Source organism: Heptranchias perlo, chromosome 6, assembly GCF_035084215.1.
Source record: "Heptranchias perlo isolate sHepPer1 chromosome 6, sHepPer1.hap1, whole genome shotgun sequence".
Lineage (NCBI taxonomy): Eukaryota > Metazoa > Chordata > Chondrichthyes > Hexanchiformes > Hexanchidae > Heptranchias > Heptranchias perlo.
In genome coordinates this window covers 4,326,934-4,354,022 of record NC_090330.1, presented here as the reverse complement: position 1 = coordinate 4,354,022, position 27,089 = coordinate 4,326,934, and the positions used below count along the sequence as shown (strand labels likewise).

The 27,089-nt window shown below is 46.5% G+C and overlaps 1 protein-coding gene across 1 annotated transcript in view; it reads right to left on the bottom strand.

Moving 5' to 3' along the window:
- Window positions 1-456: 456 nt before the first annotated feature.
- map6a (microtubule-associated protein 6a) overlaps window positions 457-27,089 on the bottom strand; it is a 35,500-nt gene continuing 8,867 nt past the window's right edge. Inside the window, exons 2-4 of the mRNA XM_067985636.1 lie at window positions 23,318-23,709; window positions 5,109-5,343; window positions 457-2,857 (exon numbers count right to left, since the gene is read on the bottom strand). Of these exons, the coding sequence (XP_067841737.1) occupies window positions 2,660-2,857; window positions 5,109-5,343; window positions 23,318-23,709 (825 nt within the window). The 3' untranslated portion in view covers window positions 457-2,659. The remainder of the gene's footprint in view (window positions 2,858-5,108; window positions 5,344-23,317; window positions 23,710-27,089) is intronic.

Here is a 27,089-nt window from a genome sequence, read left to right as displayed (position 1 = left end):
ACAGAGCGAGATAAAAGTAGACAGATACAGAGAGACTGAGAAAGACAGACAGAGAGTGCGACAGGGAGAAACAGAAAAAGAGGCACAGAGTGAGAGGGAGCAACAGGGAGAGACACAGAGAGACACACACACAGAGCAAGAGAGACACAGAGACACACAGAGCAAGACAGATACAGAAAGAGAGAGATACACACACACACAGAGCTAGAGACACAGAAAAAGAGACCACAGAGCTAGAGAGACACAGAAAGAGAGACACACACAGAGCAAGAGAGACACAGAAAAAGACACACGCACAAAGGAAGAGAGACAAAGAGAGACACACACACAGAGCAGGAGAGACACAGAAAGAGACAAACAGAGAGACAGACAGAGAACGAGACACAGAATGACAGTGAGAGAGAACACATTGGAAGTGTTTGCAATTTGCTTTTATTGGTAAATAACTGCAAGCAAAGGTCACAAGCACATCACAATCGGGAGTTTTACACTTACATTAATTGGTCATTCCCATCGCCACAACATGAATGAAATAGCACCAAGTGTGGTGTGCCCGGCACAATCAACAGAAAACTATCGGTGTGTCAGCAACAGGGTCTGGGCCACGTGGCATCGAGTAGAATCTTCCCATCGTGTCGAGAAACCGCCGGCAGGAATCTATGATTATTGTACATTTTCCTTCGTCGCTGTGGTTACAGGGAGTGTCACTGAAGAAGAGAGGCCTGCGATAAAGTGTACGTGTGCGCGTGTGTTTACACGCTCGGGTCTGTGCGCACGCATGTTCACACGTGCACGGATGTTTGTGTGTGTGTGTCACGTGTGCACGCTCCCACGCACTGGCATGTGCGTGAAACAGCGTGGGTGTGCACGGGTGCACGAGCGCGTGTGTTTGTGTGTGTGTGTGTGCACGTGCGTGTGCGCGTGTGTGTGAACATTAACACAACCTAGGAGGAAGCCAGCTATCAATTGGAGAATGTGCACCATCTCCAGTCAATGCTCAGCAAGGCCTTCAGTGGGGCTACATCCAGGTGATATCCTAGATAAAGCAACCTCTCCCCTGCCAGCCTCAGCAGCCACCTATAGCAGGGTCCTCACCCCTCTGGTTTTTTGAATGGGTCACAACATGGGCTGATTTTGCAAATAGAAATTAATTCTGTTCCTGTTCCCACCCCCACACTCCCCAGTCCACCCCGTCTGGTTTTTGGAGTTGGCAGAAAGTGCTAACCCTAAATTACGCTGTAAAAAAACAGATGGACAATAAACAGAGAGCTATAAAAAGACCTGACGAGATTCCCTTCTTTCTTTTGTTGGTCCCTGTCTCCTTAGTCCCATTCACTGTCCAAGCAGACAAGTAGGCCCTTGAGTCCCTTGGGCTGGGCTGAGGGGTCAGGTGGAAGAGTTGAATGAGGGCAGTTATTCATTATGGTTAAGGGGAGATTTGATAGGGGTGTTCAAAACCATGAAGGGTTTTGCTAGAGTAGATCGAGAGAAACTATTTCCACTGGCAGGTGGGTCAGTAACCAGAGGACACAGACTTAAGGTAACTGGTAAAAGAACCAGAAGCGAGTTGAGGAGAATTTTTTTTAACGCAGTGAGTTGTTATGATCTGGAATGCACTGCCTGAAAGGGCCGTGGAAGCAGATTCAAAAGGGAACTGGATAAATACTTGAAGGGGAGAGAATTGCAGGGCTATGGGGAAAGAACAGGGGAGTGGGACTAATTGGATAGCTCTTTCAAAGAGCCGGCACAGGCACGACGGGCCGAATGGCCTCCTTCTGTGTTGTAAGATTCCATGATTATAATGCCTGTGGCAAATTGTAGCTTATGGACCCAGCTATGAGATGGCTAATCTTTAGGATACAATACCTGGAACATAGAGAATAACAGATACCCAGGATTGAGCTACAGGCTGGAAGCTAATGGAGGGGTTCGGGTGGTTTATAAATAGAATAACAGGTACCCGGGAGTGAGTTACAGCCTGGGATCTAATCCAGAGGTTTGGATTGTTTATATATAGAATAATGGATACCAGGTACTAAGTTACAGGCTGGAATCTAATTGAGAGGTTCAGATGGTTTATGTGTAGAATAACAGATACCTGGGAGTGAATTCCAGGCTAAAATCTAATTGAGAGGTTCAGATGGTTTATGTGTAGAATAATGGGAGCTAATCGACCAGTTCGGAAAACACTGCACACTGTGGGAACAGAAATTGAAGTGGTTTACAGCTGGACTCCCGAGAAGAGATCAGTGCCCTGAAACCACGCCTTGAAATCTGCTACTATTTTATAATATTGACTGTCTGTCGATGATTGGCACCTGTTTTCGTCCCCACAGCAGCAGTGTGTGGTGATGGTAGTTACCAATCCACCAGTGCCATTGATGCTGGAGGTTAACTGTTTGCAGATACGTTAATACAGGGTTCAGAGATGTAACCTGAGTTCCATTGCTGGGCTAATGGGGGAATCATACATCTTGTAACTTAGTAAGCAGGTGAAAGGGTTATTGTGGTTAATCGTCCCCCATAGTTTTGAGGGGCTATTGAACTCACTAAGGCATGACCTGTGACCTGTGACCTGTGAGTGACTCAGCGGTGTCCTTGTACGATGAGAAAGGTCTGATCGGTTTCCAGTGGCCTCAGTTACAAACGTGTGGCGCCTTCACTCCTTAGCCTCAGCTAATTTGTTGTTGATCTCCTGGCTCTTCCCTCCTTCCTCCGGCTTCGGGGCAGGGACGTTCTCTGTTGCCTTTTTCTTCACGGCCCGTCCAGACGTGATCTGTTTCTCTTTGGCCTTCTTGGGGGGTTTATGGCTTGATGGCTTTTTTGGTTTCGAACTCTGGACGCTGGGCTTCTCCGGCTGAAGAGAAGAGGGGACAAAATGATGGGCTTACTCACATGTATCACATACGACGGAAGTTAGTATCTTACAGCGCAGAAGAAGGCAATTTGGCCCATCCTGCCTGTGCCGGCTCTTTGAAAGAGCTATCCAATTAGTCCCAATCCCCCGCCCGCTGCTCTTTCCACATTTTTCCTTTTCAAGTATTTAGCCAATTCCCTTTTGAAAGTTACCATTGAATCTGCTTCCACCGCCCTTTCAGGCAGCGCGTTCCAGATCATAACAACTCGCTGCGTAAAAAAAGTTCTAGGAACATAGGAACATAGGAACAGGAGTAGGCCATTCAGCCCCTCGTGCCTGCTCCACCATTTGATAAGATCATGGCTGATCTGTGATCTAACTCCATATACCTGCCTTTGGCCCATATCCCTTAATACCTTTGGTTGCCAAAAAGCTATCTATCTCACATTTAAATTTAGCAATTGAGCTAGTATCAATTGCCGTTTGCGGAAGAGAGTTCCAAACTTCTACCACCCTTTGTGCGTAGAAATGTTTTCTAATCTCACTCCTGAAAGGTCTAATTTTTAGACTGTGCCCCCTACTCCTGGAATCCCCAACCAGCGGAAATAGTTTCTCTCTATCCACCCTATCCGTTCCCCTTAATATCTTATAAACTTCGATCAGATCACCCCTTAACCTTCGAAACTCTAGAGAATACAACACCAATTTGTGTAATCTCTCCTCATAACTTAACCCTTGAAGCCCGGGTATCATTCTAGTAAACCTACGCTGCACTCCCTCCAAGGCCAATATGTCCTTCCGAAGGTGCGGTGCCCAGAACTGCTCACAGTACTCCAGGTGCGGTCTAACCAAGGTTTTGTATAGCTGCAGCATAACCTCTGCCCCCTTGTACTCCAGTCCTCTAGATATAAAGGCCAGCATTCCATTAGCCTTATTGATTATTTTCTGCACCTGTTCATGACACTTCAATGATCTATGTACCTGAACCCCTCAGTCCCTTTGGACATCCACTGTTTTTAACTTTTTACCATTTAGAAAGTACCCTGTTCTATCCTTTTTAGATCCAAAGTGGATGACCTCACATTTGTTTACATTGAATTCCATTTGCCACAGTTTTGCCCATTCACCTAATCTATCAATATCGCTTTGTAATTTTATGTTTTCATCTACACTCATCTCCCCACTGGTTCTTTTGCCAATTATCTTAAGTCTGTGTCCTCTGGTTACCGACCCTCCTGCCAGTGGAAACAGTTTCTCCCTATCTACACTATCAAAACCCCTCATAATTTTGAGCACCTCGAATCAAATTTCCCCTTAACCTTCTCTGCTCTAAGGAGAACAACCCCAGCTTCTCTGGTTTCCCCAGAAGTTAGAGTTAACATTTTTCTTTTCACTGTAGTGTGCGAGTATATGCATGTGTGCCTGTGTGTTTTTGTGCTCTTGTGAATGTGTGTTTTTGCAGTACAACAATGACTTGGATTTAAATAGCACCTTTTAAAGTAGAAAAAACATCCCAAGGTATAAGGAGAATGGACACTGAGCCAAAGAAGGAGATATTAGGAAAGGTGAACAAAAGCTTGGTCAACGAGGTGGATTTTAAGGAAGGTCTTAAAAGAGGAGAGGGAGGTGGAGAGATTTACATGGGAACAGGAGCAGGCCATTCAGCCCCTCAAGCCTGTTCCGCCATTCAATTAGATCTTGGCTGATCTGTATCTTAACTCCATTTATCCGCCTTTGATCCATATCCTTTGATACCCTTACCCAACAAAAATCTAGCGATCTCAGGCTTGAAAGTTTCAATTGACCCCCAGTATCCACCGCCTTTTGTGGGGGAGTGTTCCAGATTCCCACTACCATTTGTGTGAAGAAGTGCTTCCTGACATCACCCCTGAATGTCCTAGCTCTAATTTTAAGGTTACGCCCTCTTGTTCTGGAATTCACCACCAGAGGAAATAGCTTCTCCCTATCTACCCTATCGAACCCCTTTATCATTTTAAACACCTCGATCAGCTCACCTCTCAATCTTCTATACTCGAGAGAATACAAGCCAAATTTATGCAACCCGTCCTCACAATTCAACCCTTTAAGCTCCGGTATCATTCTGGTGAATCTGCACTGCATCCCCTCCAAGGCCAATAGATCCTTTCCGAGATGCGGTTCCCAGAACTGAATGCAAGCGATTGTAGATTCTGGTAACCGTGGAGACCATGTTGGAAGAGTGAGGTGTGAGACTGTGGGATCTCAGCCTTACCTTGGCCGGTTCCTTGTAAGCTTCACTGTAGAGACTGCGCATCTTCCTGCGCTCAGAGATCTTGGTGTCCGCAGTCCCTGGTCTGATGATTTCCGCCCGCTTGCTAAACTGCCCCCTGAAGGTGGTGTTGTAACTGGTTTCATGGGCAACCTTGTCCTCCGGTGGGTGGTACAGTTGCTTGGCTTTGATTATCTTGGTGGGCTTGACGTCTGCCGTCCAGGGTCTGAACTCGTTCCTGTGGGAACAGACAAATATTCACCCATTTCAGTTGAGATTAACGAAAGAAAGAAAGAGTTCTTCCAAGAGGACGCTGCAGGGAAAGACATCTTCACAAGAATGAAGGAAAGGACTTGCATTTATATCATGCCTTTCAGTCCCTCAGGACGTCCCAAAGTGCAATACAGCCAATGAAGTACTTTTGAATTGTAGCTACTATTGTAATGTAGGAAACATGGCAGCCAATTTGCACACAGCAAGCTCCCACAAACAGATAATCTGTTTTAGTTGAGGGATAAATATCTGCGAGCACACAGGGGAGAACTCTCCCCTGCTCTTCTTCCAATAGTGGCCATGGGACCTTTTATGAGAGGGTAGGTGGGGCCTTGGTTTAATGTCTCATCTGAGAGACAGCACCTCTGACAGTGCAGCACTCCCTCAGTACAGCACTGGGAGGGTCAGCCTGGATGATATGCTCAAGTCTCTGGAGTGGGACGTGAACTCACAAACCTACTGACTCAGAGGTGAGATTGCTACCACTGAGCCACAGCTGACACATCCTGTAATAACATTCTGTTACAGTACATAAAGAATGATTGGAGCATGGAAAGGCCATTGGCCCATTTAACCCATTCCTTCCATGAACTCCACCCAACTTAATGTTTAGTGTAGATTTTCTACGATGTGTTAACCTGAGACAAGAGCAGTGTGTAGTGGGCCCGTTACCCGATTTGCTGCACACGACTGTTCCAACCTGAACCTCTGGCTTTGGGATTTTTTTGAAGTATTCATAGCAACCTCCTGCCCACCAGCTGGACCACCCCGGGGAGCTCACATGCACGGCGTCAAGGTTTCCTGCAATGCTGCAGCCTTTTAAAGGGGTACCACAAAGTGTTGCCTGTCACATGTACTACTGCCCCATGCAGAGCACTCAACCAGCCTTGCATTGCTTGCCACGCGCACTCATACTCCAGCAGGGCATATATTCAAGCTGCAACTTATAACTGGAACAACTTGTCCGCCAATGCCTCAATTTTAAAATTCTCACCTTCGTATTCAAATCTCTCCATGGCCTTGCCCCTTCCTGTCTCTGTAACCTCCTCCAGCCCCTACAACCCTCCAAGAACTCTGCATTCTCTGGCCTCTTGTGCATCCCTCACTTCCTTCGCCCCCACCATTGGCGGCCGTGCCTTAGCTCTGGAATTCCCTCCCTAAACCTCTCCACCCCTCTCTCTCTCTCTCTCTCTCTTTTAAGACCCTCCTTAAAACCTACCTCTTTGACCAAGTTTTTGGTCGCCTGTCCTAATATCTCCTCCTTTGGCTCGGTGTTAAATTTTGTCTGATTGTGCCCCTGCGAAGACGATAAGGGCACAGTGTAAATGCTGCTGTTGTCACACTGACATCTTAAAAGGTCTTCGAACACAACCTAGCTGCATGATACAGGGTCATTTACTTACACACACACACACACACACACACACAGAGGGATGTCGGTGGAACACGAGGGTTCTGTGTCCGTAGCCTTGAAACTTTCAACATCTCAACGCTGCTCCCCTGCTTCCAGGGAGGAACAAGTGTAGATGGGAGGAGGGCTAGCCAGCTTCTGTCTGCTGACAGCAATTAAGGAGGCCATTATTGTTAATGACAGCATAGAGGGAGTGGCGGGGGGAGGGAGCGGATGCTAGAGGCCTCCCCAAAGCTGAGGCCTAGACTCATCCTTTTCTTGTCACATCTTCTACATTTACTCATCCTCACACAGGCACAGCACCAGGACACACACAGTGCATTGCCCTGTAAGCACTGCATGAACTGGCCTGTTACTACCAGCATATAGTTTATGGTCCTCTTCGGTTGCTGTAAGCTTCCCACAGGAACCAGTCAAAGGTTTCAGTGGCACAGAACGAGCAGCATCTCATGGTACCCTGCCTCATTCACCCACCTTGTGGGAAACGCCAACATAACTACATCTATGTCCTAAATTTGAACTCATCCAAAAGTCTGCTGCCCGTACCCTAACTCACACCAAGTCCCACTCACCCATCACCTCCTGTGCTCGCTGACCTCCATAGGCTCCCGGTCCAGGAACGCCTCGATTTAAAAATCCTCATCCTTGTTTTCAATCCCTCCATGGCCTCGCCCCTCCCTACCTCTGTAACCTCCTCCAGCCCTACAACCCTCCGAGCTCTCTGTGCCCCTCCAATTCTGGCCTCTTGAGCATCCCCGATTTTAATCGGTCCACCATTGGCGGCCGTGCCTTCAGCTGCCTAGTTCTGGAATTCCCTCCCTAAACCTCTCCGCCTCTCTAACTCTCTCTCCTCCTTTAAGACACTTCTTAAAACTTACCTCTTTGACCAAGCTTTTGGTCACCTGTCCTAATATCCCCTTATGTGGTTCGGTGTGAAATTTTGTTTGATAATCGCTCCTGTGAAGTGCCTTGGGACGTTTTACTACGTTAAAGGCGCTATATAAATGCAAGTTGTTGTTGAAGGATTTAGGAGTCACAGTGTATGGATGAGGAGCAGCAAAGTTCACCATTAATGATACTGGGGCTTAAATTATGAGGACAGGTTGCATAAACTTGGTTTGTATTCCCTTGAGTTTAGACGGATCTGATTGAGGTGTTTAAAATGATAAAGGGTTGCCAGAGTCCAGCCAATTCAGTTGACCCCACATGACATTCAGGAGCAGCTGACTGAAAAGGCTGTGGGCCCTGACAATATCCTGACTGTGGTGGTGAAGGCCTGTGCCCCCAGACCACGCTGCCCCCTAGCCATGCCGTTCCAGTACAGCTATGACACTGGCATCCACCCGACAATGTGGAAGATTGCCCGGGAGTGTCCTGTCCACAAAAATAGGATAAATCTATCCTGGTCAATTGCCCCCTCCGATCAGCCTCCTCCCAATCATCAGTAAAGTGATGGAAGGAGTCATCAGTAGTGGCGATAACACGGCACTTACTCACCAATAATCTGCTCGCCAAAGCTCAGTCCGGGTTATGCCAGGACCACTTGGCTCCAGACCTCATCACAACCTTGATCCAGACGTGGACACACGAGCTGATTGCCAGAGGAGAGGCGGGAATAGCTGCCCTCAAGACCAAGGCAGCATTTGACCGAGTAAGGTACCATGCAAAACTGAGACCAATGGGGGCCAAAGGAATAAAGTGTTAATTATATCCATGTGATTTGTATCAATTGGTGTTAATTGTATTCCGGTGATGCGTATCAATTGGGGACTCTCTTGTATCCATTTATAAGAGAGCTGATCTAGGGTGCGATGTGGGATAATGTGGAGCTCTGTGAATAAAGGCTTGGAAGCAACTGAAGACCAGGCTCTAGTATTCCATCCTTCACCACCTGGCTATCCAGTTTATAACAAAAAGCCTCCAGTGGTTGGACTCGAACCTGACACAAAGGGAGACGGTTGTTGTAAGGGAAATGAAGAAGAAAGAAAGACTTGCATTTATGTAACGCCTTTCACAACCTCAGGACGTTCCAAAGCACTTTACAACCAATGAAGTACTTTTTGAAGTGTAGTCACTGTTGTAATGTAGCAAATGTAGCAGCCAATTTGCGCACAGCAAGATCCCACAAACAGCAATGTGATAGTGAGCAGATAATCTGTTCTAGTGATATTAGTTGAAGGATAAATATTGGCCCCAGGACACCGGGGAGAACTCCCCTGCTCTTCTTCCAAATAGGGCCATGGGATATTTTACGTCCACCTGAGAGGGCAGAGGGGGCCTCGGTTTAACGTCTCAACCGAAAGACGGCACCTCCAATAGTGCTGCTCTGGGAGTGTCAGCCTGGATTATGTGCTCAAATCTCTAGAGTGGGATTTGAACCCACGAGCAAGTTGTGATACGGACACAAAGTGTCTGCAAAGGGATATTGACAGGTTCAGCGAATGGGCAAAAATTTGGCAGATGGAATATAATGTGGGAAAATGTGAAGTCATCCACTTTGGGAGGAAAAATAAAAAAGCAAAATATTATTTGAATGGAGAAATACTCCAAAATGCTGCGGTACAGAGGGATCTGGGTGTCCTCGTACATGAAACACAAAAAGTCAACATACAGGTGCAGCAGGTAATCCAGAAGGCAATTGGAATATTGGCCTTTATTTCAAGGGGGATGGAGTATAAAAGCAGGGAAGTCAGGCTACAACTGTACAGGGCGCTGGTGAGACCACACCTGGAGTACTGCATACAGTTCTGGTGCCCTTATTTAAGGAAGGACATACTTGCATTGGAGGCAGTTCAGAGAAGGTTCACTAGGTTGATTCCGGGTATGGAAGGGTTGTCTTATGAGGAAAGATTGAACAGGTTGGGTCTATACTCATTGGAGTTTAGAAGAATGAGAGGAGAGTTTATTGAAACATACAAGATTCTGAGGGGACTCGATAGGGTAGTTGCTGAGAGGATGTTACCCCTCATGGGGGAATCTAAAACTAGGGGGCATAGTCTCAGAATAAGGGGTCGCCCATTTAAGATGGAAATGAGGAGGAATTTCTTCTCCCAGAGGGTCATGAATCTTTGGAATTTTTTACCCCAAAAAGCTGTGGAGGCTGAGTCATTGAATACATTCAAGGCTGAGTTAGACAAATTTTTAATCAGCAAGGGAGTCAAAGGATATGGGGAAAAGGTGGGAAAGTGGAGTTGAGGTAAAAATCAGATCAGCCATGATCTCGTTGAATGGCGGAGCAGGCTCGAGGGGCCGAATGGCCTACTCCTGCTCCTATCTCTTATGGTTATGGTCTTATGGATCTTCTGACTCAGAGGTGAGAGTGCTACCCACTGAGTAAGATTGCGTTTGGGTTCTATGTTGCGCTGAGGACTCCATTTTGTGATTAAAAGACAGTGCCTTTAGAAACCGGGAATATCTGGAACATGCCCAACCAGTCTAGACCCTCCAGGCCCCTCCGTGGCTGGTACAAGCTGGACTCATGAAGTTTTCTGTTCTTTGTATAGTTCTACCTTCTGGTAGATAAATTTATCTGCCTTACAAGCATACAAGGAGTTGCTTTTACCTTTCCCCTAAATATAGTTAGACAGGTTACTTATGCTATGTCTTAAGCCCATCATAGACGGCCGTGGATCTCTCACTTACTGGTACCATAGAAACAGCAAGTCTCTGGAATGCTGAGCTAATGGACGTTGATGTAAACTATGGATACGGGAGGAATGTGACATAATGGCCTATAGCTAAGGGTATAATAATCGGACCAATGTAATGTGAAGTTAGGAAGATCGAGGGTTGGCCACCCTGCTACTGAGCTCAGCAACTGTAATGCGAGGTCTCCTGCAGCCTTCACATTACTGTATTGTTTATGAGCATCATTTCCTCTAATAAGTCTGTAAGCATAAGACTGCATCCAGAACTCTCATTCCTGGCATAGAGACCACAATCCCAATCTTGTCTCTCTCAACATTTCCAAACTGTTGCAGTAGTTGGAGGCCAGTAATCCCAGCCCCAGGACATCACTGCAGGAGCTCCTCAGGGACATGTCCTCAGCCCAACCATGTTCAATTGCTTCATCAGTGACTTTCCCTCCATCATAAGTTCAGGAGTGGGGCTGCTCGATGACGATTCTAGTGTTGAGCTCCATTCACAACACTTCCAATACTAAAGCAGCCCACGCCAGCCTAAAGCAGGACCTGGATAACACCCAGGCTTGGTCGGTCAATTGGCAGGTAACATTCGCACCACTTAAGTGCCAGGTAATGGTCATCTCGAGCAAGAGAAAGCCCAGCCATCTCCCCTTGACCTTTAATGGCACCGCCATCGCTGAGTCCCTCGCTGTCAGGGGGGCACCACCGACCACAAGCTGAACTGGACCAGCCATATCAACACTGAGGCAACTGTGATGAGTGGCTCGCCTCCTGACCCATCAAAGCCTCTCCACCAACTACAAAGCTCAAGTCAGGGGATTTTGATGGAGGAGTTCAGCTGCAACAACACTCAAGAAGCTTGACACTGTCCAGGACAGAGCAGTTCGCTTGATGATACTCCTGTCACCAGGCTCAAAATCTACTTCCCTCCCTCAACGGCATACTGTGGCTGCAGGATGTACTGCAGCAACTCAACAAGGTGAGTTCAACCATACCTCCCTCCCCTGCAGCCTCCACCACCGAGAAGGACAAGAGCAGCGATGCTGTGGGAACACCACCCCCTCCAGGTTCCCTTCCAAGTCCTGACTTAGAATAGAGTCATTGAATCATAGAATCGTTCCAGCACAGAAGGAGGCCATTCGGCCCATCAAGCCTCTGCCAGCTCTTTGTAAGAGCAATCCAGTTAGTCCCATTCCCCTGCTCTTTCCCCACAGCCCTGCAAATTTTTTCCCTTCAAGTATCTATCCTTTTTGAAAGCCACGATTGAATCTGCTTCCACCGCCCTTTCAAGCAGCACATTCCAGATCGTAACCATCCGTTGCGTTAAAAGTTTTTCCTCATGTCGCCTTTGGTTCTTTTGCCAATCACCCTAAATCTGTGTCCTCTGGTTCTTGACCCTTCCGCCAATGGGAACAGTTTCTCTTTATTTACTTTATCTAACCTGTCATGATTTTGAACTTAGATATATATCGGCCGTTCCTCCATCGTCACTCGATCGATATCCTGGAACTCCTTACCTACCAGCACTGTGGGAGCACCTTCACCACAAGGAGAAGGCCCATCACCACCTTCTCAGGGCAACTGGGGGATGGACAATAAATGCCAGCCTTGCCAATAACACCCACATCCCGAGAATTGATTTAAAAATGTATTCATTTTCCGTTTAAGAGCTATTATAGGTTCTGCTTCCACTGATGTTTTTGGTATGGCATTTCATGAATTAATGGGAACAGGAGGAGGCCATTTAGCCCCTCCAGCCTGTTCCGCCATTCAATGAGATCATGGCTGACCTGTGACCTAACTCCATCTACCTGCCTTAGCCCCATATCCCTTAATACCTTTGCTTAACAAAAATCTATCAATCTCAGATTTAAAATGAACAATTGAGCTGGCATCAACTGCCGTTTGCGGAAGAGAGTTCCAAACTTCTACCGCCCTTTGCGTGTAGAAGTGTTTCCTAACTTCACTCCTGAAAGTCCAGGCTCTAATTTTTAGACTCTGTCCCCTAGTCCTGGACTCCCCAACCAGAGGAAATAGTTTCTCTCTATCTACCCTATCAGTTCCCTTTAATATCTTGAAAATTTTGATCAAATCACCCTTTAATCTTCTAAATTCCAGGGACTACAACCCTAGTTTGTGTAATCTCGCTTCATAATTTAACCCTTGGAGTGCAGGTATCATTCCAGTAAATCTACGCTGCACTCCCTCCAAGGCCAATAATAACAGGAACAGGAGGAGACCATTCAGCCCCTCAAGCCTGTTAATTCATTCAATTAGATCACGACTGATCTGTATCTCAACTCCATTTACCCGCCTTGGTTCCGAAACCCTTAATACCCTAATCTAACAAAAATCAATCAATTTCACTTTTTAATTTTTCAATTGACCCCCCAGCCTCAACAGCTTTTCGGGGGAGAGAGTTCCAGATTTCCACTCCCCTTTGTGTGAAGAAGTGCTTCCTGACATCACCCCTGAACGGCCTGGCTCTAATTTTAAGGTTATGCCCCCTTGTTCTGGACTCCTCCCACCAGAGGAGATAGTTTCTCTCTATCTACTCTATCAATGCCTTTAATCATCTCAAACACCTCAATTAGATCACCCCTTAATAATCTATACTCAAGGGAATACAAGAATAGTCTATGCAACCTGTCCTCATAATTTAACCCTTTCATCCTGAAATCTATGCTGAGATAGTTGATCACATTCCAGCCTTTGAACCAATGAGAATGGTCTTTGAGCAAGAGATTGATAGCGACTATGGGCTTGACAAAAAGCTAGTAACACCTCAACCCCCTGTGTAGGTCACAGCGGAATAACTCCCAGCTATCAATTACTCCACACAAACTACATCTCCCGCTAACAATTACAGCACTGCCATTTTAACTGATGCACATTCCCGCTAACTAATAATTACATCTTGTCAGAAGAGCCTAAGGAAATATCATCACTGCCCAGCTCCGCAGGGAGCACAGCACCTTATGGGAGCTGATAGTCAGGCACTCTGCTTAATGCAGGGTCTCAGATAAATTGGGGCAGAGCTCCCAGCACGTGCCAGACTGCTCCAGAGTGAGAGTGGGAGCGCAAGAATAACACGATGTGGGGAGGGTGATCAATTAGCGAGAACTCCCCTGCTCTTCTTCAAAATAGTGCCATGGGATCTTTTACGTCCACCTGAAAGGGCAGACTGGGCCTCGGTTTAACATCTAATCCAAAAGAAGGTACCACTGACAGCGTAGTGCTCCCTCAGTACTAGCACTGGAGTATCTGCTGAGATCTCTGGAATGGGAATTAAACTCACGACCTTCGTGACTGAGAGACAAGAGAACTACCAACGAGCCACAGCTAACGTTATGTCAGACGATCCAGCCTGAGGGGGCAAGGTGGGTGTTCGAGATGTGCCCGTAATGGCGCTGGCGTCCCCCAGCCCCATGCAAAATTAGGTGCCCTACCCCTGACTCTGCATACTCCGTTGGGGACAGGGCTAGAGTGCACCGTGTGGGCACGATCCCAGCGTCAGTGCTGTGATCGGGGCCAATGTGTATGTGAGATGTTCCTGAGAGTTGTAATAAAGTGCTAAATAAATGCAAGTCCTTCATTAATAATATGCAGTAATAGTGTCAATGTAATGCAGACGAATGAAAATCAATTGAAAGAGTAGGGTATGTTAGTGTAGTGGTTATGTTACTGGACTAATAATAGAGGCCTGGACTAATCCACATTAAACCATGACTTCAAATCCCACCATGATAGTTTGAGAATTTGAACTCAGTTCAAAAACAGATCTGAAAATAAAAATGTGATATCAATAAAAGTGACGATGAAGATGTTGGATTGTCATAAAAACCCAACTGGTTCACTAATGTCCTTCAGGGAAGGAAGCCTGCTGTCCTTATATGGGCCTATACGTGACTCCAACACCAACACAATTGACTCTTATCTGCCCTCTGAGGTGGCCTAGCAAGACACTCAGTTGTGGCAACTAGAGATGGGCAATGAATGCCGGCGATGCCCACATCCCGAGAATGAATTTAAAAAAAACAACTAATACGTGGGGGCTCCCAAACAGAGCCTTTTCATGGGGGACACCCCCCCCCCGCAGGACTAATGCCCCTCCCGTGAAAAACAGCCAGCGGCACAACTAGGGAGCGTCCTCTCCCTGTCTCGAGTTGTGTCTCGGTGTTATGAATGATGCAACACCAGGGAGGAGTATTGGAGGTTACAGGTCTGTCGGTAGTGGTAGCAACTTGAGGTGACGAGTCTGGGGTATCGGCCAATGATAAAAGTACATCTTTGCGTCCAATCACTAGACTGTAAAGGAAGAATATTCGGATAGATGCACTCTGACCCTTATTGAATCAGTAGGCAGGTGCCGACAGCTCCTCTCTGTATCTCTAAATTCTTGTGGTATATGTTAATGATTTGGATTTGAATGCGGGGAGCTTGATCAAGAAGTTTTCAGACAATACAAAAATTGGCCGTGTGGTTGATTGAGAGGAGGAAAGCTGTAGACTGCAGGAAGATATCAATGGACTGGTCAGGTGGGCAGAAAAGTGGCAAATGGAATTCAATCCAGAGAAGTGTGAGGTAATACATTTGGGGAGGGCAAACAAGGCAAGGGAGTACACAATAAATGGGAGGATACTGAGAGGAACAAAGGAACCTTGGAGTGCATGTCCACAGATCCCTGAAGGTAGCAGGACAGGTAGATAAGATGGTTAAAAAGGCATGTGGGATACTTTCCTTTATTAGCCGAGGCATAGAATATAAGAACAGGGAGGTTATGCTAGAACTCTATAAAACATTGGTTAAGCCACAGCTTGAGTACTGCATACAGTTCTGGTCACCACATTACAGGAAAGATGTGATTGCACTGGAGAGGGTACAGAGGAGATTTACGAGGATGTTGCCAGGGCTAGAGAATTTTAGCTATGAGAAAAGATCGGATAGGCTGGGGTTGTTTTCTTTGGAACAAAGGAGGCTGAGGGGAGATTTAATTGAGGTATATAAAATTATGACGGGACTAGATGGAGTGGATAGGGAGGACCTATTTCCCTTAGCAGAGGGGTCAGTGACCAGGGGGCATAGATTTAAAGTAATTGGTAGAAGGATTTGAGGGGAGCTGAGGAGAAACTTTTTCACCCAGAGGATGGTGGGGGTCTTGAACTCACTGCCTGAAAGGTTGATGGAGGCAGAAACCCTCAACTCATTTAAAAAGTACTTGGATGTGCACTTGAAGTGCCGTAACCGACAGGGCTACGGACCAAGTGCTGGAAAGTGGGATTAAGCTGGATAGGTCTTTTTCGGCCGTCACGGAAACAATGGGCCGAATGGCCTCCTTCGGTGCCGTAACTTTCTATGATTCTATAATTGTTGCCGAGCCCCAGTGTTTGCTGACCCTTAACGTATGTTTGGCAACACCCCTCCCCCTTCCCTGTCCTCCCCAGACCGCTGGAGGCCTTGTGATCGGAGAATCAAGAGCATTTTAATTATCCACGAGAGGCAAAATAACAACAAGTCACTGGGCTGGCTGAACGAGATCGCTAATTAAGCCCATGGGGTCTGATTGGATAATGAGCAGGTTGCAAGTCAGCTTGGTTTAGAGGAGCTTGTTTCCAGCTGCGTGCGCACATCTGTGGAGCCGCTGAAAACATTCACCAAGTCCCGGATAGATTCAGACAAAGCACCGCATTAAACAGCTGTTATGTTGCAACTTTTCTCATGTCTGAACTGTTACTAGCATTTAATTTTGTGAATTAATTTTTTTCTCTATTTTCGGTGAGAGGAGCATTGGAACATAGGAACAGGAGGAGGCCATTCAGCCCCTCAAGCCTGTTCCGCCATTCAATGAGATCATGGCTGATTTGTATCATAACATAATTTACCCCCTTGGTTCCGTAATCTTAATGTCCTTGCCTAACAAAAATCTATCAATAGAAACATAGAAAATAGGAGCAAGAGTAGGCCATTTGGCCATTCGGGCCTGCTCCGTCATTCCAAATGATCATGGCTGATCGTCTAACTCAGTACCCTGTTCCCGCTTTTTCCCCATATCCCTTGATCCCTTTAGCATTAAGAAATATACCTATCTCCTTCTTGAATACATCTAATGACTTGGCCTCCACAGCCTTCTGTGGTAGAGAATTCCACAGGTTCATCATCCTCTGAGTGAAGAAATTTCTCCTTATCTCAGTTCTAAATGGCATTTCCTGTATCCTGAGACTGTGACCCCTGGTTCTGGACTCCCCAGCTATCGGGAACATCCTCCCTGCATCTAGTCTGTCTAGTCCTGTTAGAATTTTATATGTTTCAATGAGATCACCTCTCATTCTTCTAAACTCTAGTGAATATAGACCTAATCTCTCCTCATACGTCAGTCCTGCCATCCCAGGAATCAGTCTGGTAAACCTTCGTTGCACTCCCTCCATGGCAAGGACATCCTTCCTCAGATAAGGAGACCAAAACTGCACACAATACTCCAGATGCGGTCTCACCAAGGCCCTGTATAACTGCAGTAAGACATCCCTGCTCCTGTACTCAAATCCTCTTGCAATGAAGGCCAACATACCATTCGCCTTCCTAACTGCTTGCTGCACCTGAATGCTGGCTTTCAGCGACTGATGTACAAGGACACCCAGGTCTCGTTGCACCTCCCCTTTTCCCAATCTATCACCATTCAGATAATAATCTGCCTTTCTGTTTTTACAACCAAAGTGGATAACCTCACATTTATCCACGTTATACTGCATCTGTTCTTGCCCACTCACCCAACTTGTCGAAATCACATTGGAACACAATATCCATTTTGAAATTTTCAATTGACCCCCAGCCTTAACAGCTTTTTAGGGGTGAGAGTTCCAGATTTCCACTCCCCTTTGTGTGAAGAAGTGCTTCCTGACATCACCCCTGAACGGCCTAGCTCTAATTTTAAGGTTCTGCCCCCTTGTTCTGGACTCCCTCCTCCAGAGGAAATAGTTTCTCTCTATCGACCTTATCAAATCTTTTAATCATCTTAAACACCTCAATCAGATCACCGCTTAATCTTCTATACTTGAGAGAATACAAACCTAATCTATGCAACCTGTGTTCATAATTTAACCCTTTTAGCCCTGGTATCATTCCGGTGAATCTGTGCTGCATCCCGTCCAAGGCCAATATATCTTTCCTGAGGTGCGGTGCCCAGAACTGAACGCAGTATTCCGGATGTGGTCTAACCAGAGCTCTGTACAATTGTAGCATAGCTGCCACCCCTTTGTATTCCAGCATCCTGGGAGAGGAAAGTGCCCGTTTTGTAAAGTGATCTTTGAGCTCACCCCTCTCTTGGCTCAGTGTACAAAGTCACCCTTCAACAGAGTGCTCAGATGTACCAGTTTTGATCCCTGGTTTGGGTTAACTTACCACATTTGGGGGCAGGAGAAGGTGCAAAAAAGATTCACAAGGACGATACCAGAACTGAGAGGTTATAATTATCAGGAAAGACTGAACAGGCTGGGGCTTTTTTCTCTTGAAAAGAGAAGGCTGAGGGGTGACCTGATAGAGGTCTTTTAAATTATGAAGGATTTTGATAGGGTAGACGTGGAGAAGATGTTTCCACTTGTGGGGGAGACCAGAACTAGGGGCTATAAATATAAGATGGTCACTAATAAATCCAGTAAGGAATTCAGGAGAAACTTCTTTACCCAGAGAGTGGTTAGAATGTGGAACTCGCTCCCACAAGGAGTAGTTGAGGCGAAATATATCGGCCGTTCCTTCATCGTCACTGGGTCAAAATCCTGGAACTCGCTTCCTAACAGCACTGTGGGAGAACCTTCACCACACGGACTGCAGCGGTTCAAGAAGGCGGCTCACCACCACCTTCTCAAGGGATGGGCAATAAATGCCGGCCTCGCCAGCGACGCCCACATCCCATGAACAAATAAAAAAAAAGAATAGCATAGATACATTTAAGCTAGATAAACACATGAGGGAGAAAGGAATAGAGGGATATGCTGACAGGTTTCGATGAAGAAGGGAGGGAGGAGGAGCATTAACGCCGGCATGGACCAGTTGGGCCGAATGGCCTGTTTCTGTGCTGTAAATTCTATGGAAGTTAACTGGTTTCAGCAGTGTGAGATCCTATAATTGTTCCCTGCCTCATTGGCTAGAGAGAAGTGGGGGGTGGGGAGGGGGAGTGGGGGGTGAAGTCAGCCAGCTTTCCTTACGCTTCAGCGACTCTGCTGGAAGATGCATGCGTGTGGATAATAAGGACTTGAATTTACAGAGAGCCTCGTGGTACTTTACGAAGGGGGGAGAAATATAAACAAATAGGGGTGTGGATGGCAGGGTCATGGAGAGAAAGAGATGATCCTGGGATTGCGGCAGGTGGTGGAGAGGTAGAGCTGGGTGTCATCAGTGTACATGTGGAAGCTGACCCTCTTGTCTATGGTTCATGTCACCGAGGGGCAGCATGTAGATGAGGAAGAGGAGGTTAGGGGCCAGGATCAGTCTTGGTTGCAACGTCTTCCAGGGACAAATGGCCTTCTGACATTTGCCGTCTGGGCTCACAGAGAGCAGTGAGCCTCTGGAATACGTTGCTGGCTGGTGTGGTGGGTGCGGACTCTCTGCCTTCAAGAGGGAGCTGGACCGATTCCTGACTGGGGCAATCGCATCATATGGAAGGTAAATGGCTTTACAGATAACACTTGGTCCGTGTGATCTCCTGAGCTGGTTTCGATTGCCTGAGGGGAGTCGGAGAGGAATTTTAGAGAATATTTTTTCCCCTTATTATCCCTTTTTTTTTGCCTCTCCTCTTAGATTACATGGGTGTGGGGGTGGGGGGTGCGTAAGGAAGTGTCTGGTCAGGATACTCCAGTCACCATGAGCGTGGGGCAGACTTGATGGACCAGCAGGTCTTTTCTTGCCTGTCAATTTCGTCTGCTCATATGTTGATACACCTTAAGAATGTCCCTTTTGTCGAGGGCCCAATGTACCCGAGTGATGACCACGGTTAAGGTACAAGTTTCATGGGCATGGGCAGGTCAAATGTCAACCTGAAAACTTCTAGTTTTCTGAGCTGCCTTTTAGTATTGAGTCACTGCATTCAGCACAAAGTCCCTTTGTTCTTATATAGGAACCAACTGGTGGGTATCAGCACACCAGCAGTCTCTCTTTAGCCAATACAAGCAGCACAAAATGTCATTTGCAAAGGGCCATCTGCCACGGAGATCTCATTTATCACTTTGTGTTTGTCATTCAGTCTAATATCTGTCATTAAAGAGGGAATGTTGGGACCAGGATATTTTCAAACATGCGTCAGGTACACGTAAAATCATACAGCAGAGAAGGAGGCCATTCAGCCCATCGTGCCTGTGCCGGCTCTTTGAAAGAGCTATCCAATTAGTCCCACTCCCCTGCTCTTTCCCCACAGCCCTGCAAATTTTTCCTTTTCAAGTATTTATCCAATTCCCTTTTGAAAGTTATTATTGAATCTGCTTCCACCGCCCTTTCAGGCAGTGAATTCCAGATCATAACAACTCACTGCATAAAAAAAATTCTCCTCATCTCGGCCCCTGGTTCTTTCGCCAATTATCTTAAATCTGCGTCTGGTTTACACAAACTAGGGTTGTATTCCCTGGAATTTAGAAGATTAAGGGGTGAATTGATAGAAGTTTTCAAGATATTATGGGGAACTGATAGGGTAGATAGAGAGAAACTATTTCCTCTGGTTGGGGATTCTAGGACTAGAGGACACAGCCTAAAAATTAGAGCCCGGACTTTCAGGAGTGAAGTTAGGAAACACTTCTACACGCAAAGGGTGGGAGAAATTTGGAACTCTCTTCCGCAAACGACAGTTGATGCTAGCTCAATTGTTAAATTTAAATCTGAGATTGATAGATTTTTGTTAAGCAAAGGTATTAAGGGATATGGGGCTAAGGCGGGTATATGGAGTTAGGTCACAGATCAGCCATGATCTCATTGAATGGCGGAACAGGCTGGAGGGGCTAAATGGACTACTCGTGTTCCTATGTTACCGACCCTCCTGCCAGTGGAAACAGTTTCTCACTATCTACCCTATCGAAACCCCTCATCATTTTGAACACCTCTATTAAATCTCCCCTTAACCTTCTCCACCCTAAGAGAACAATTGCACCCAACCCCTCCAAATGTCCCAAGTCGGGATGGTGTGTGTTGACTTGGAGGGGAACGTGTAGGTGACGGTGTTCCCATGCGCCTGTTACCCTTGTCCTTCTAGGTGGTGGAAGTCACGGGTTTGGGAGGTGCTGTCGAAGAAGCCTTGGCGAGTTGTTGCAGTGCATCCTGTAGATAGTACGCACTGCAGCCACGGTGCGCCGGTGGTGGAGGGAGTGGGCGTTTAAGCTGGTGGAGGTGCCTAACGTTGATGTCCTGAGGGACGTCAATTTAACTGGAATTGAGACCATGATCAAAAAGTCTCTTCGCTCTGTGATACGTCCAGGCTGGGCGCAGGTCTCGGGGGTCAGGAAGACTCATGAGATTGTTTTCCTCCCTGTGTCTGGAAGCAAAGCACCACCTCTGCCAAACCCAAATGCCCAACACTGGCAACACATAATGCCAAGGCTGCCATTCTATTCCAGCTGCGAGCCTGTGGAACTCGTGACTTGCCTCTACACAGTAGCAATACGTTGTCCACAATGCTGGATCTGTGGGCCTATTTTGATTTGACCAATAAGGGTGACATAAGCTGTGGCTCAGTGGGTAGCACTCTCACCTCTGGAGTCAGATGGTCGTGGGTTCAAGTCCCCACTCCAGGAGACTTGAGCACATAATCCAGGCTGACACTCCCAGTGCCAATCCTGATGGAGTGTTGGAGGTGCCGTCCTTCGGATGAGACATTAAACTGAGGCCCTGTCTGCCCTCTCATGTTGACATAAAAGAAGAAGAGCAGGGGAGTTCTCCCCAGTGTCCTGGCTGATATTTATCCCTCAACTGACATCAGTAAAACAAATTGTCTGGACGTGTTTGCTGTTTGTGGGAGCTTGCTGTGTGCAAATTGGCTGCTGAGATTCCTACATTACAGCAGTGACTGTACTTCATTGGCTGTAAAGTGCTTTGGGACATCCTGAGGTCTTGAAAGGTGCTATATAAATGCAAGTTAACATGCAGGTACAGCTAACAAGAATCAGCACAAGTGCACCACTAATGTACCATACATATGGTCTAATCAAACCAACGAGCTTTAATAAAGCAACGAAAGACAAGAAGTAACTTGGCTAATTAAATGGCAATATTGGGCCCTCTCCTGAACACGGGCTTTGGTGAGACCACACCTGGAGTACTGTGTAAGGTTTTGGTCTCCTTACCTAAGGAAGGATATACTTGCCTTAGAGTTGGTGCAACGAAGATTCATTAGATTGATTCCTGGGATGAGAGAGTTGTCCCATGAGGAAAGATTGAGTAGACTGGCCTACATTCTCTGGAGTTTAGCAGAATGAGAGGTGATTGCATTGAAACATTTAAGATTCTGAGCGAGCTTGACGGGGTTGATGCTGAGAGACTGTTTCCCCAGATTGGAGAGTCAAGCACTAGGGGGCATGGTCTCAGGATAAGGGGTCGGCCATTTAGGACCGAGATGAGGAGAAATTTCTTCACTCAGAGGATTGTGAATCTTTGGAATTCTCTACCCCAGAGGACTGTAGATGCTCAGTCATTGAATATATTCAAAACCGATAGCGATAGATTTTTGTACTCTAAGAGAGGGATATGGGGATCAGGCAGGGAAAGTGGAGTTGAGGTAGAAGATCAGCCATGATCTTATTGAATGGCGGAGCAAGATCGAGGGGCCGTATGGCCTACTCCTGCTCCTATTTCTTATGTTCTTATGTAAGAGTGAAAGGCTATGGCAGAAGGACGATGGCAAGTGTGAAAGGGCAGGGCAGAAGGAGTATGAGTGAAAGGATCGAGCAGAACACTACCCTTTATCTATGTTTCAATCAAATCCTAGTGGATATTTACAAAATAGAAACTGGGGTTGCATTAGCGATCGCCTGTTATAAGCTTCGCCAGTTATTCTGTTCCATTGATTTCACTAGATCGGGATATTGGGTGAGTTGTATAACGGGCGATAAATGCGATTCTGCCTGTTTCCCCCACCCCGTGTCTAATTTCACCCCCATTGTCTGGACTCACAAAGACCAATGATTGCAATTAGGGCCTTATAGCCTTGCATGGCTCAGTATTACACCAGGCAATGTGTGGCCGCTGGGCCATCATTTCAGAGAATCATATAATCGTACAGCACAGAAGGAGGCCATTCGGCCCATCGTGCCTGTGCTGGCTCTTTGAAAGGGCTATCCAATTAGTCCCATTCCCCTGCTCTTTCCCCATGGCCCTGTAAATTTTTCCTTTTCAATTATTTATCCAATTCCCCTTTTGAAAGTTACTATTGAATCTGCTTCCACCGCCCTTTCAGGCAGCGAATTCCAGATCATAACAACTCACTGCGTAAAAATAATTCTCCTCACCTCTCCTCTGGTTCTTGTGCCAATTACCTCAAATCTGTGTTCTCTGGTTACTGACCCACCAGTGGAAACAGTTTCTCCCTATTGACTCTATAAAAACCCCTCATAATTTTGAACACCTCTATTAAATCTCCCCTTAACCTGCTCTGCTCTAAGGAGAACAATCCCAGCTTCTCCAGTCTCTCCGCACAACTGGAATCCCTCATCCCTGGTACCATTCCAGTAAATTCTGCACCTTCTCCAAGGTGTTGACATCCTTTCCGAAAGTGTGGTGCCCAGAATTGGACACAATACTCCAGCTGAGGCCTAACCAGTGATTTATAAAAGGTTTAGCAATAACATCCTTGCTTTTGTATCCTAAGTGAACTTTGTGAAGTTATCGTAGGAATCCTGTCAGGGTTACTCAGTTACCTGTAGGAGGTGCTGGTCCCTCTCTCCTCTTTGATCTGCCTGTTCAAAGCATCCGCTACTTTGCCCTTTGCTGGGTCGTGACCTGCCGCTGGTGTCGTCGCAGCTACCACCGAACCCGCGGGCTCCTCTCCGCTGGGCGCAGGCGTCTGGCTCCCCCTCTCTCCCTTGGGGATCCAGGGGTGGTCGCCCCTCTTGGGGATGGGCCAGGCCTTGAAATCCTTCTTGTACTGTGTCTCTTTCTCGAAGGGCGTGTCTGCCGGCGTGTACTCCTGCTTGGGTTTACAGCTGGGCTCCGGGCGCACCTTCCAGGGGCGATAGTCCTGCCTCATCACCGATTCCCTCCGCGATCCAGGCCTGGTGCTTCCCGATGCCGACGCAGCCTCCGTCGCTCCCTCAGATGCCTGAACGTCCCAGAATATAAGAGACATCGTAAGGTATATCATCGCTTGTGTATAAACTGACACTAATATTTCTCTAAGCAACAACAACGTGCATTTACATAGCACCTTTATTTCACCGGAATATTTTCGGGGCTGAAAGGGTTAAATTACGAGGACAGGTTGCATAGATTAGGCTTGTATTCCCTTGAATGTAGAGGATTAAGAGGTGATCTAATTGAGGTGTTTAAGATGATTAAAGGATTTGATAGGGTAGATAGAGAGAAACTATTTCCTCTGGTGGGGGAGTCCAGAACAAGGGGGGCATAACCTTAAAATTAGAGCCAGGCTGTTCAGGGGTGATGTCGGGAAGCACTTCTTCACACAAAGGGCAGTGGAAATCTGGAATTCTCTCCCCCAACTCTCCCCCAACAAGCTGTTGAGGCTGGGGGTCAATTGAAAATATCAAAACTGAGATTGATAGATTTTTGTTAGGCGAGGGTATTAAGGGTTACGGAACCAAGGCAGGTAAATGGAGTTGAGATACAGATCAGCCATGATCTAACTGAATGGCAGAGCACACCTGAGGGGCTGAATGGTCTACTCCTGTTCCTATGTTCCTTTAACATAGTAAACGTCCCACTGCGCTGTGCTGTAAGATTCCATGGATCTATGTTTTTCCAGGATTCAAATGATAATTGTGGACCCAAGACTGAATCCCAGGCTGGAATGTAATCGAGGGGTTCAGATGGTTTATGTATCAAATGATCGATACGTGGGAGTGAGTTACAGGCTGGATCTAATCAAAGTGTTCAGTTCTAGGTGGGTAGAGAGGGTTCCAGTGCTCATGGAACTGTACCAATATATGGTTTAGTTTATAGTTCACATTAACAGGGGAGGGAAAAATAAACTATCTGACCAGAATTAATTGCCAGTGTAATTGTTGGAAATTGTCCTTTGGAGTCTTAAGTTAATTATTTCATGTCAATATTGTGGAGCCTTTGATGCTTATCACTGAAAACACGATTATAGATGGAATGTAGTCAGACATGATCTTCCCTTGGCTTTGTCAAGGGAAGATCATGTCTGACTAATTTGATTGAATTTTTTGAGGGGGTGACTAGGCGTGTGGATGAGGGTAACGCAGTGGATGTGGTATACATGGATTTCAGTAAGGCCTTCGATAAAGTCCCCCACAGGAGACTGGTCAAGAAGGTACGAGCCCATGGAATCCAGGGTGCCATGGCACTTTGGATACAAAACTGGCTTAGTGGCAGAAGGCAGAGGGTGATGGTCGAAGGTTGTTTTTGTGACTGGAAGCCTGTGGCCAGTGGGGTACCACAGGGATCGGTGTTGGGTCCCTTGCTGTTTGTGGTCTACATTAATGACTTGGATATGAATGTAAAAGGTATGATCAGTAAGTTCGCTGATGATACAAAAATTGGTAGGGTGGTAAATAGCGAGGAGGATAGCCTCAGTCTGCAGGACGATATAGATGGGTTGGTCAGATGGGCGGAACAGTGGCAAATGGAATTTAACCCGGAAAAGTGCGAGGTGATGCACTTTGGAGGGACTAACAAGGCAAGGGAATACACAATGAATGGGAGGACCCTAGGCAAGACAGAGGGTCAGAGGGATCTTGGTGTGCAAGTTCACAGATCCCTGAAGGCGGCGGAACAGGTAGATAAGGTGGTAAAGAAGGCATATGGGATACTTGCCTTTATTAGCCGAGGCATAGAATATAAGAGCAAGGAGGTTATGATGGAGCTGTATAAAACACTGGTTAGGCCACAGCTGGAGTACTGTGTGCAGTTCTGGTCGCCACACTACAGGAAGGATGTGATCGCTTTGGAGAGGGTGCAGAGGAGATTCACCAGGATGTTACCAGGGCTGGAGCGCTTCAGCTATGAAGAGAGACTGGGAAGATTGGGTTTGTTTTCCTTGGAGCAGAGGAGGCTGAGGGGGGACATGATTGAGGTGTACAAAATTATGAGGGGCACAGATAGGATGGATACTAAGGAGCTTTTTCCCTTCGTTGAGGGTACTATAACAAGGGGACATAGATTCAAGGTAAAAGGCGGGAGGTTTAGAGGGGATTTGAGAAAGAACTTTTTCACCCAGAGGGTGGTTGGAGTCTGGAACTCACTGCCTGAAAGGGTTGTGGAGGCAGGAACCCTCACAACATTCAAGAAGCATTTGGATGAGCACTTGAAATGCCATAGCATACAAGGCTACGGACCAAATGCTGGAATATGGGATTAGAGTAGACAGGGCTGATGGCCGGCGCGGACACGATGGGCCGAAGGGCCTCTATCCGTGCTGTATAACTCTCTATAAGCAGAACTGTAGAGTTCAGCAAATCAGGACTAACGGTTAGATTTATCAATTACTGTATACACCCATCCTCCTATAAACCGGGGTGTGTGAGGGGATCCCAGGGGTCCAGGGGCCATCAGAGAGGAATTCTTCTCTGCGATCCTGAGTGAAATTGGGCAGAGAATGTCGTAAAGTTGGGGTAACGATTCTACCTCCTCCGCACCGCCACCCCCAGCAGGCACTCTCACCCATTACGTCCTTGTTAGGTCTCAGCGGGACACACGCCAGCTGAGAGCTGGCATTAGATTATCTTATAGGAACATAGGAACATAGGAACAGGAGTAGGCCATTCAGCCCCTCGTGCCTGCTCCGCCATTTGCTAAGATCATGGCTGATCTGTGATCTAACTCCATATACCTGCCTTTGGCCCATATCCCTTAATACCTTTGGTTGCCAAAAAGCTTTCTATCTCAGATTTAAATTTAGCAATTGAGTTAGTATCAATTGCCATTTGCGAAAGAGAGTTCCAAACTTCTACCACCCTTTGTGTGTAGAAATGTTTTCTAATCTCACTCCTGAAAGGCCTGGCTCTAATTTTTAGACTGTGCCCCTTACTCCTAAAATCCCCAACCAGCAGAAATCTTTAGTATTGTAAGCCCTGATTTTATCAGATTTAAGTTTCAGTTTAGTTTTACCTTGTCTGGAACTGCATTCTTTGACTCGTTCCCTTTTCACCTTATAAGGAATTTCATTATTCCGTACTCTTATCCGTCTCATATTTGAAGGTTTGCCACTGCTCAACTGTTGACCTGTTTGCTAACATTTCTGACCCGTTTATTATGGCTATTTCTCTCTTTATCTCGTAAACTTTCATTCTTTTCAGGTCTAACGCCCTTATCTTTGACACTTTATTAACTGTACATTGTTCCTAACTGTGTTTTGGTTGCTAATTCCCAATTGTTCTCCTGTTCACACGTCAGTTCCACTTCATTTCCTGGAACTAGATCAAGTATTTCTTCTTTTTGAGCTGGAAATACTATATCCTGGAGAGTGACACCTCTGTAATATTGTGCATTTTA